The sequence below is a fragment of the Salminus brasiliensis genome, chromosome 4 (assembly GCF_030463535.1).
Source record: "Salminus brasiliensis chromosome 4, fSalBra1.hap2, whole genome shotgun sequence".
In the NCBI taxonomy this organism is placed as follows: Eukaryota; Metazoa; Chordata; class Actinopteri; order Characiformes; family Bryconidae; genus Salminus; species Salminus brasiliensis.
In genome coordinates this window covers 31,095,062-31,107,304 of record NC_132881.1, presented here as the reverse complement: position 1 = coordinate 31,107,304, position 12,243 = coordinate 31,095,062, and the positions used below count along the sequence as shown (strand labels likewise).

The 12,243-nt window shown below is 39.2% G+C and overlaps 1 protein-coding gene across 1 annotated transcript; it reads right to left on the bottom strand.

The window, feature by feature from the left end:
* Nucleotides 1-1,012: 1,012 nt before the first annotated feature.
* On the bottom strand, nt 1,013-9,404 carry pyroxd2 (pyridine nucleotide-disulphide oxidoreductase domain 2). The gene is made up of 16 exons (XM_072677986.1): nt 9,250-9,404; nt 8,840-8,859; nt 8,643-8,736; nt 7,338-7,411; nt 6,779-6,934; nt 6,502-6,655; nt 6,300-6,361; nt 6,031-6,128; nt 4,803-4,944; nt 4,575-4,709; nt 4,415-4,487; nt 4,112-4,268; nt 2,439-2,593; nt 2,178-2,284; nt 1,783-1,903; nt 1,013-1,538 (listed from the first exon to the last, which is right to left on the bottom strand). Exons 1-16 carry the CDS (start codon nt 9,368-9,370, stop codon nt 1,468-1,470), a joined length of 1,740 nt encoding a protein of 579 aa, XP_072534087.1. The 5' UTR covers nt 9,371-9,404; the 3' UTR covers nt 1,013-1,467.
* Nucleotides 9,405-12,243: the final 2,839 nt, after the last annotated feature.

Sequence of the window (12,243 nt, the reverse complement as noted above, 5' to 3'; positions counted from 1 at the left end):
CCCGCCACCCCGTCCCCTGTGGCCTATTTTGCAACCCCTAGATTGTAATTTGTATTTATGACATCCTCTACGAGAGTTTGTATCTTTATATTGTGCTGCACTTTATGTTGTTAATTAAATAAATAATTATTTAAAAAAAAAAAAAAAAAAAAAAAAAGGAGGGCAGAGCCAGGAATCTGGGAAAAAACGCTCCTTGTACTCCTTATTTTTCCAGCGAAGAGGGAATAGTGAGTAGGGCCTCATTTTACCCTTAAAAAAGCCTCAATCCTTCATAGCATGAATTCCACAGTATGTGGAACACATGTCTTTGAGATTGAGGTCCATGTTGACATGATTATGTTATGCAATTCTTGCAGATCTTTCAGGAGCACTTTCATACTGCCATTCTACCACATCCAAGGGACTAGGAAGGCCAGAGAACACTGAACTCGTCATGTTCATGAAACTAGTTTAAGACGGCTTTTGCTTTGTGGCCTGGAACATCATCATGCTGGAAGTAGCCATCAGAAGAATTGTGGCCATGCGGAGATGGACATGGTCTACTACAATACTGAAATTGTCTGTTGCCTACTTGCCTCCTACATTGGTGCCACAGTAGTTTCTCAATTCAGATTTTGTAAAAACTTTTACAAATCCCTCTTAAAAATGATCTTGAATGCTTGAAATCAGGTTGTTGGCCCTAACCTGCTGGCCAATACAGAAGGAAACCAATTGGCTGACTTGGTTCTAGAAAGCTGAATAGCAACATATTGGTGGCAAAGCTAGCAGTCAGGATTTCTTCATCACTAAGAGGGGGGGATCTCCAAAATTGTATTACAGTTTTTCATTGTCCATGCTGGCTACTGTAGTGAGAAACCACTGAAAAAAAGAGTTTTTTTCAACCCAGTAAATCTATGGGAAGAAATGCTTTGCTAAAGAAAGAAACATAAAATGTCAAAAAACATAATAAATGATATTTGTAGACTGGAGTACGCTTTTAAAAATGATGTGAAGAGGCCACAAAACAGTGATATGTGTTGAACTTTTGACAAGTTTATTAATTAATTATTATAATTCTACTCTACAGAGACAACTTTCACTGTTTAGCATATTCCACAGCACTTGTGTTGACACCTGTGAAGTAAACCCAGCCTACTTCAGTAAGATTCTGCACTATGCCAAGGACACAGCAGGGAATGAAAACAGTGGGTTGGGAAAACCTGGGGTATTTAGGCATTTTACAAACAGTGGATTCAAATTCCTTCATGTACTATGTATTAACAGTCCTTCTTATGAGAAGATTTGCCATTGTTAAATTGCCATAAAAATCCCAGTGGTGGTATGAAACGGCTGTATACAAATGGAAACAAATGTATAGAGATGAACATGTGCATCAACAAATTAAGTTTAAAAAATACTTCTAAAATATGTTGGTTTGATTTGAATTCACAATCTTTTCAGTTTTTTTTGTGCTTGGCAGTTTGCACTTTATCGCTGTTTAAGGTCAGCCAGGACAGCCAGGGCAGCATTCCAGCCAGAAGAGCCCATAACACCCCCACCTGAGCAAGACAAACAATATGTCAGGGTGGGCACACAGGACATCATGTAAAATGTAGTCAAGATAATTATAAAAAAATAATAATTCAGTGTATTTTCCATGTTTGAGGAATTTATATTGGTGACTTCAAGTTTGATTCAAGTTTGTATTCACATTTAAGAGAATAACAAAAAAACAGGCTGATTGGTGGCATCCTTCAAAACTATGTGAACAAGTGAAGCCTTTTTCTTTACTCATTTACAGACCTGGATGGCTACCACTGCCACATATGTAGAGCCCTTTGATTGGTGAACGGTAGTTTGCGATGGAGGGCAAAGGTCTAGCCAAGTAGAGCTGATCCAGTGACATTGCACCATGGAATATGTTCTGTGGTTATACAAACAAACAAAAATGGAAAAAAGTCATGATCCAAAGCATATTTCTTTAATACAGCAATAGGTGTTCATAGTAAATGTCATGTTGTTGCTACATTATTTAAAAATAACACAAGAGCTCTGACTCACACACACAATTATATTACTGAAAGTCAAAGGGTGTGTCATGCAAAGCCTGCAGATATATATAGTCTATTTATCATTCTGACTTAACTGCAGGAACTATACTCATCAAGCCTATTGAATGATAGTAAAGAAGGAAATACCCCGCCAGTGAGACCAAATTCCCTCTCCAGATCAGGAGGGGCGAGGATCTCCATGCCAACTATTGAGTCTTTAAATCCAGGCGCATAACAATCGACCCTGTCGAACACTGTCAAGACAAACAAGCAACTGTAATCAGGATTTTCCTCACAAGAATCCAAAAGACTATTACTTTCTACTTTATTTAACATAGACAGCACACACTAATCCACATCATGATGTAAAGGTGCCTGATTTAGCCACATGGCTTATTTTCCTCCCACCTGTGTTTGCAAATTTCTCCCTGTCCACATCTGTCCATGCACGCCCCCCTTCCAGCCAGTAAGGGGTGAACTGTGTAAAGAAAGAAACTACATGGCAGCCAGGCGGGGCTAGAGTTGGGTCAAGCACAGATGGTATGGTCATCTCTATCATGGGTCTGAAGAAAGAAAACAAATAAATATAAGCTTTAGATAGGAGAACATAGGCTAGGACAATGGAGTGTTCACAGCAGGAAAATCAAAGATAAACCTTCCCCATAGCCAGTGCCATTTGCATGTGATGTGACATTCGTGATTGCATTGTTTCTATTGGACTATTTATTTATATAAGAAAGGTCTACTGAGACTAGGATCTAAATTTCAGAGGAATCCTATGCATGTATTAACAAACAAATGTATTAATACAACATAATCTAAAGCACAAACAAATAAAGTAAATCAGAAAATACCATGTTAAACATCTGGACAAACTGTAGTGACCTAAACATCCACATTAAATTGGTTTAAAATAGTTTAAAATAGTTTAATAGTAAATAGTTTATGTAAAAATACATTAATAAATAAATACATTAATTGCTTCAATACAGTATGGGGGTGCAGTTAGGTTCAATTATATCACCACATACATTCATGAATGCACACCAGGCCTCTGACAAAAGATATTTCTGAGGACCTGAGTTGTTTTTGCTCATCTAGCTGGAAGAGGTTACAAAACCATTTCTAAAGAGTTCTAAAGACTTCAGTCCGCTGTCAGGCATAGAGTGTACCAATGGACATCTCAGAATTGTTCAGTAAGTAAGAGCAAGGTGCTTTATTTTCTGCGACATTGCCCAAAGAATCCCAACATACTGTCTTAGAACCCATGGGCCTGTTTGTATAGGAGTACTACACAGTGAAAGCCACTGCTTTCCAAGAAAATCATTGATCAGTGATCCCTGTGTAAAGATTGCTAAAGTCCACTTAGGTGAGCTGCTGGAAGAATGTACTATGGACAGATAAGACTAAAAATAATAGTTTCTGGCTCATATGAGCCTTAAACACTGGTAGCCGTATCATGGTTTGAGACTGTTCTGCTGATATGAGACCATGAGAATGTCAGGGCATCCACCAGTGAACTGAAGCTCAGAAAAAGATGTGTCTTGCAGCATAACAACAACCCAGACACTCATTAGGCGCATTAAGATCACAAAACTCAAGTCGTTTTTAAAAAAATGTTCCTCCAAGCCAAATAGCAGGACTGATCGGCAGTTACAGGAAATGTTTGTTTGAAGTTATCAGCATTAACTATTGAATAATGTCAGTATTGCCCTGTTTCTAACAAATATACGTGGTTGAAAGAGAGCACTTAATATCTGAACACAAGCCAAGACAAGGTAAAACCGGAACTTCTGGGTTAGACAGAAACAGTCTGTGGTAGCATGTTCTAATTATAATCTGACGAGCATGTTTTAGGTGTGTATGTAATGTGCAATGGGATGAATGTATAATAGGTACTGCCTTTACAAAATATGAAAAAAAAAAAAAAAATATATATATATATATATATATATATATATATATATATATATATATATATATATATATATATATATATATATATATACACAGTACATGAACAACATTACACAATCATTTAAGTTAGACATTGCATTTTGACTTGATGACAAGATGCCAACCTTGAAGATGGATGTCCTTGCTGGCCTTCTCTATAGGCTGTCTCCAATACCTCCACACTCTCACAGTTCAGGTGAATGGAACATTGATGATGAGGGCCTGGCTTCCCATCAGCAGTGTTTGGGGCAGCCAAGAAATTTGGCAATTTGTCAACAGCCACTGTAAATACACCAAATTAACAATTATTATTTAAAATTTAAAAGTGCTATTATTTACAAGCGTTTGTTGGAAAATCATCAGTTTTGTAAAATGTGAATACTCGCATTCTGGCTGCATGCCATAAAAGAGAAGTGGAATAACTATACCATTTATCTTGGTGACAGGAGAGGTGTAGTCAATCTGATTTACAGCAGTGATAAAGTCTTGGGGAAGCGCATCCTACAACCAGAACAAGAACTAGTCTTGGAAACCAAGCTTCTAGTAATGTTGTATCTGTATTTTAGTAAATATATATGTAAATGTTACCTGTGGGGTAAGTTTCCTGAAAGTTACATGAGGAGTAGCATTGGATAAAACAACCTTGCTGCGAACTTCAGTACCATCTGTTAGCACAACACCCTTGGCAGTACCATCTGAACTAATAAGAACTTGTCCAACCTCCTAAAAAACATATAATTAAAGCAGTCTTAATAGAAGTCTTAAACAAGCGTCAAACTGACAGATGTATGATCTACCACAATCTCTATTACTCACCAGTTCAGTGAAGATATCTGCACCAAGAGAGCGTGCAGAGCTTGCGATGGCTTTGGAGACGCCTCCCATACCTCCCTCCACATAGCCCCAGGCTCCTTTCTCCTTTTCCAATTCACCCATTACGTGATGCAGGAGGACATACCTACTTGGCAGAGGTTCTTTCACATTATCTGTTCAATGCAATCAATTAAACCTCCAATACAAAGCAAATCCTCACTGATAAGAAGTGGTAAAAGGAACAGTTTAGTTATGATGTACACATCAGCCAACACACATTTCCTTTTGTGGTGTTTGACCTGGTTTATGTTTACATTTCTGGCATTTGGATGTCATACTCAATGCAACTTACATTTTACCATGCTACATAGGTAGGGGAGTGTATTGTTCAGATTCATAATGAATCTTAATGATGTAGGAAATCAAACTAGTCTCTCACAGGGAGGCAGTGTTGTTACCCACCACACTATACCAACCACAGCTACAGCAGTAGTAGTCATGTTGAAGCTGGAATTTTGTCTATACTCTTTCATTCAAATTTTACAGGAATGCTTTGGAAACCACAAAAGCAAATCCATTTCAGATAATTTAACAACTTAACATGGATTGAGACACGTGTACTATAAGTCAATCATCCAGTTAGCTAATAGGCTTCCCTTTTTTACTAGGAAAGTGATGGTTGTACAGCTAAGGTGGTTCCCGCTTCCTAGCAGTTGCTAGGCTGTTGCTATGTGGTTGCTATGGCATTCCAAGTGGTTTCTATGGTGCTGCTAAAAGTTTGCTATGGTATCCCAGGTGGTTGATATGGTGTTGCTAAGTGGCTGGGTTGCTATGGTATCCCTGGTGATTGTTATAGTGTTCCTAAGTGGTTGTTAGATATAGTGCTGGAATGTGATTGAAATAGTGTTTCAATTGGTTGCTATGGTGCTGCTAGGGTATCCCACACTATGGTGTTCTAGGTGGCTCTCAGATGTTGACAAATGGTTGCTGTGGTACCCCATGAAGTTTGTAGGTTTTTTCTAGTGTATTTGTATCATTGTGAAGAAAACTGGGAACTGGAAAAAACAGAATAAAACGGAAGAGGTATATTAAACATAATACGCTTAATAAGCAACAGCTGTAGCTTCAGTGCAAAACTAAAGATGCAAAGATCAGTCACCAAATGTCTTGGCTGATCTAATCTACATTAGATTTTTTATTTTTTTTGCAAACTAAACTTTAATAATCATACCCACTACCCGGGCTGCTGGGACTCGTGTTAGCTCCTATCACAGAGTCGGTGGCTAACGTTGCTCGCAGCGGTTCAGACTCAAACCAGCGATTTAACACCTGTGGATGATTGGGAAGAGAAAAGCGCAATGAAATATGAGACTATTAATAAGACAAAGCAATTTTATGTCAATTTTACATCTATCTGGCCTTACGCTAAATAATTCCGTATTTACAGCAAGCACATTAGTTACAATTTGTTTTAAATCATACATTTAATATTTAACTTACCTTCATAATGGGAGCTGTGATAAGCTCATAGAAGTCTGGTATATTTTTCCCCAATTTCAACCCTAAAAATAAAAACAGATCAGCCAGATTCAAAGATTGCAATGGAAGTATTTCAAAAGCTGTAGCATGAATTACAGCATGTTTTAGAATGGTTTAGAAATGACCATGTAGAATTTCTTAATGAAAGGTCAGAGGCATGTACCGGATTTCAGTAATGGTTTCAAACTCTTCATTGCTGCTATTCTCTTCCTCAGAGATCCCTGGGTCATTCCTAGGATGTCGACAGGGGGTGCATCCAGCAGAGGATGGATTGCACAGGCCAGCTTTTCCAAATGGGCCACATAATGAGGAAAAACCTGTAGTAAATAAAAGACATGGCCAGAGATGATCATATCTGGAGTTCATCCAGAAGCTGAACATGCAGTGGTTGGTTTGGAAATGATTGGAATATAATACATGAATGGTGATTTGATACAAACCTTGGCGTCTTTCTCAGAGAATTTTCCGATCTCTTGTTGATTCTTTGCCAGGTCATTTCCAAGCAGAAGAGAACGTGGGGGCTGCCCCCTAACCCCCTCCTCCAGCAAGGGTGTGAAGGCATGGGGATCCCTCATATATACCTTCAGGCCATGTTTCTGCATATGTGGAGGAGGGGGAAAAATCTGTCATAATCACTCTCATCACCGTTCTGTCTGCATAATCTAATAGATGTCTATATTGACTCTATTGAGTCTTTACAGCTGTAAGTTGTGCTTAATGTCTGCTTCCAGAAACACACCACAGAACAACATTCCTAAGGGAATACTTTTCTTTTATAGAAAGGCAAATATCCAAAACAGCATTTTCCAATGTGTGCTGGCAGCCTCTTTCCAAACAACTATAGAATACAAATACTGCAAAAGACCATCAACCTTGAGAGTTGTAGTCTTAGAGCTCTTGTTACAATTAAACATTAGAGCTAACTGTAAGCTTACACATATCTTACTACACACACACTTGTAAGTGCACAAACACAGATAATAACGATAACAACAGTACCTTTAACTCCAAATCCTGACAGATGTGAGGACGTAGTAAACTTAGGAGATAGGAGGCCCGGGAAAAATGAAAGCCTGTGCATTAAGGACATGCATGACGTTATGAGTGTTAACTGTTCAGGAACACCATGCAGATGAGGAGCTTTTTGATAGACATGTGTGTTAAAATGTTGATTATATTTCTATAGAAATTCTACAAAGAATAATGACTTATTGTTGTCATTGTTCCAGTAATTGTCGTCCAGATTTCCAACAGGAAATCCAAATATATTGGTTATATGTCTTATTAAATCAAGTCAGAAAGCCTATATTACACATGCAATCACATCTTTATGTTTTGATCAGTCCTGCAACATTATCAACATTATCTGCATCTTTGTCATCTAGGTATCAGCGCTGACACTTGTGTCTGCCAGCATTAGTATCAGCACTACTTAAATATTTTGTACCGCACTCACTAAACGCCAAACATACACACATACCCCAAAGGAACATTCCTGTGCTTGTCATAGATTGTCTGGCAAATGATCATACAAAGTGTTAAAGTGATCAGGCTGACCAGCACAGGGCAAGCAAATGACCTGGATGATAAGATAGACCTTGAAGAATGTTGTATAGTTTTGGTCACTGTGTTAATTATAAACAGAGGCACTCAAATGTCTGGGGTAAAGCAGACTAATGCTGCAGCAGGTGAAGAAGTGGTGGCTTGACATAACTGTAATCGTAGCATAATTCAGAAACATGCTGTTTCACCAGGGTATGGCTAGTTTGCCAGATGGTGGTCACTCCTCAAGAAGATGCTCTGTTAACTCAAGAGGCATAACAGTTTTTCACCACTGCCACTGTGAGGCAAAAATCTTGTGTCTCCTTTTTTGTCATGTTTCACTTTTTGATATAATGTGATTTATAGCGGTTTGTTTTTCTTTACATTGTGTCACTATTTCATGATGAAATTTTTCCATGTAGTTTTATTCTGTAGGTTTTGACGTTAAAGTGACGATATTTAAAACTGGACGACTGTTTTGAGAAATTTAAATTGCCCAAACTTACCGAAAGAAAACCAATATTTACAAATGATTTTACATTTTGTGTAACATTGCTCTGAAAATCTTTTTTTCTTTCATTTTTATGTTTTCATATAAAGTGATTATGTGAAAAGAACTGTAAGTGTAGTCAACCTCCTGGCCGGCGCTGAAGCTCGTCGTTTATTTATTTACAGACCCCAGGGGGACAGCTTATCTTCATATTACATGCGCCTCAGTTAAGGGATCTTATGACTTTGAAAATGTGTGGAATGTGCACCCACCTGGAATAACCTCTTCAGACACAGCAGCTCCCCCAAGTACATGTCTGCGCTCTAGAACTGCTGTTTTCAAGCCCCCCTTTTGCAGATAGGCTGACTGGAGAAATCAGATCAACAGAAATCAGATGTTTAGACAAAACTAGATAAATTTACATAATATTACTAGATAAGTAAATTGATTTAATCCAGCATGTACTTACTGCAACAAGCCCATTGTGCCCTAAATAATAAAAACATAAACAAAGAGTTTCAGGTTCTGCCTGTTTCTTAAACTAGTAATTAAGTCCCATTACTTATGATGTGCTGTTGCAACTCCTCAGCAGACGTGAAAGATGGGGGCAAAGTTTGCTCAGGCTGTATAATACAATAGGTAATCTGCTCAGAGCTTGGACCTAAGACTTAAATAGCAGACTGCTTACTGGTAGACAGCACAATGCAATCGTGCAAAAAGAGAGAAAGAGAAAGAGAGAGAGAAGCAACAGATGTTTTCTAAAGCAGCTCAGCATGAGAGGAATAGCCTGGCCCATGACTACGCACTACTAATGCAAGTACCGCTCCGTGCAGCAAGCTCGAAGTTGCCGTCGTGCGTAAAGCAGAGTGCCCGGCCTACCTCCTCCGATAATAACGGCGTCATATTGGGTCCTGAGCGCACTGCTGTGACTAGCCCTTGACCCTGCACCAACCCTGATCAGCGTTGTCCGAGAGCAGGCTGATCGCGCCACTGCAGCCATAACGCTGTCCTCACAGAGAGACGCCTCTATTTTTCAAAGACCTCCTCCCACAACGGCCCCGCCTCCAACTGGAGGAATCTGCCCTCCCAACCTTGAAGGAAAAAAACCTGCCACTTTCACTCATAATGCAGAAGAGACGGTGCTCTAATTACGAAGTACATACACCGATCAGCCATATCATTAGTACCATTGGTGAAAAACACATTGGTGATTACCTTCATTACAGTGAAATGCGTCCTCTGCATTTTACCCGTCTGTGGTAGTGAACACACACACACACACACACACACACACTAATGAACTAGGGGCAGTGAGCACACAGCCAACTCTAGCGCCTGGGGAGCAGAGAGGGTTAAGGGCCTTGATCAAGGGCCCAACAGTGGCAGCTTGCTGAACTCGGGTATCAAACCCACAACCCTGATTTCAATACCTTGGAGCTCTAACCGCTGAGCCACCACTGCCCCTGTGATTTACTGTCCTATTAGGCAGTAAGTGATCAGTCAGTTCTTGAAGGTAATAATGCAAAAAAATGGCCATAAGCATAAGAATGTGAGCTACTTTGACAAGGAGTCAAAAGTGCTCCAAGAAAGGCGACAGGGTCATGGGCACCTAAAGCTCAATGATGTGATCCACGAAGGCCCCATCTCACAACTTACAGGACTTGTGAGAGCATCTGTTGCTAACACGTTGGTGCCAGACATCACAGGACACCTACAGAGGTCTTGTGAAGTCAACCCCTACTGCCCGAATGCTCAGATCTGTTGTGACGGATGAGGGAGACATACTCAGTATTAGACAGGTGGTGTTAATGGTATGGCTGATCAGTGTATATTTTAAAAGCAAGCATTTTCTCTTTGCTGAGAAACATTATACAAACATTACAGCTTTCTGCTGGTGCCTGTTAGTACTGTAATGGTGTAATGGTAAGCTGTGTTTTCTTGATGAACTGATATCACAATGCAAAGGGTCCTGATAGTTTATCACAGAGGTGGGGGACTTCAGTCCTGGAGGGCCTGATTCCTACACAGGTTTCCTGCTTAAACACTCAACTCAGCAGTTCATTATCAGGTTAAGTTGGCAGAACAGAGAAATCAGCAAACTGTTTTGGACACCGGCCCACAGTTCCACTACCCTTGTTTAACAGGGGACCTGAGGTCCTGAACCATTTTACGGTCATCTAATAAGACCTACATGTGCCCAGAAGGAAGGAAGCTGGTAACCATTTAGCCATTTTCCATTAGATAGTGAAAATTATAGAACCTGAAATCTCCCCATTTAATTCTCTGTTCTCTGTTTAGCAAACATTTTCAGTGAAATGACAAGAAAATGACATGTCTCTGTTGTAGAGAGGTTCAAAGTGTTCTGATTAGTATTTTATTTTGTCAAATAAGTGATTGAACCATTTTTCTGATATTAAACATCATGTGATGTGTTGTTTTAATTATTCCAAATATTCTTTTAAAACAGTTTCATTATATAAAATATTTAGTATCGTTCTCATTTCTAGTGTTGTGCACTGTCTGATTATCTGAAGATCATAGGGGTCTCTCCTCCCTCTGTCACAGACATTTACACCACACACTGGAGCCATAAGGCCATCAGCATTGTGAAAGACCCCACTCTTCCCTCACATGGACTTTTTTCACTGCTGCAGTCTGACAGAAGGTACAGGAACATCCGTGCTGTCACTGCATGGTTCTGTAATAGCGTTGTCCCACAAGCAGTCAGACTTTTAAACATCAGAGACTGAAAAAAACACCACCCCATTGCCCATAGTGTTTAACCTGTCTTCATCCAATTTATCTTATTTATATGTTCTATACTCTACTACCTCAGTATCTGCTGTATTCCATGTTTCATGTGCATTATAAGTTGTCTGCATTTAATGTCACGACATTATTAAATTATTATTATTCAATTTCTATGCACATGATTATCAATACCTACCTGTTAAATATCTATGCACCTTACACTCAATACCTCTACTCAGAATGGAGTCGTATTTATTGTATTTATTGTACTGTCTTGCACGTTGCACTTTCTGCAGTCTGTCCTGTACTGTATTGTTTTTGTTCTCGTTTTGTTCCATGTTGCACATTTTGTTCTGGGAAAACGTAATTTCATTTCACTGTGTACTGGTAAAGAGCTGAAATGACAAAAAAGGCCTCTTGACTTGACTTGACATGACTTGAAGTGAGAGAGTAATTCTCCATGTCCACTAAGTGGCAGAGCAGTCTAAAGAACTATGCCAGTGTGGAGAAAATCCTAATCCTAAAACTCCATTATTTTTCTTGTCCAGAAGGTGGTGGTAAAGCACCATCTTTCAGTGTGTGGTTCCCCTATTAAACCTTACAGGAAAGAAAGCGGCGGGGTACTCATGGCCTGCCACCCAGGATAGTACTATATTGAAGTTAACATTAATAATTATAGGCAATTACACTAAGCCTAGTCCAAGGCTGTAGTCAGCAGTGTTGGGTTTTAAAGACTGCTGTGGGGGATTTTTAAAAATATTTTTGTTTAGGAGCCTTTCTGAGAATTGTTGAGTAGCGTGCTGATATTTAAAGGCCCACATCATTGATAACTGATTTATTTTAATGAAACGTGCACACTTCAAAATCCAGTTCATATAGTTTATATATGTCAAATAAAATCCAATTAAGTTTCCAGATCATGTAAACTGGCTATTCGTGTTGACATTATAAGGAGTGTTCCAAATGAGGCACAAGCTAGCCATCAGCCAGTCGGTACAGAGGTCAGTTACATATGTCAGTCTTAAAGGCACAGTCACAAAAACAGCGTGTTTCATTCTAAGAGGTTGGATAGAGGTCATGGAAAAACTAAGGATGACAAGTTTGATATGGGTTCTTTAATAA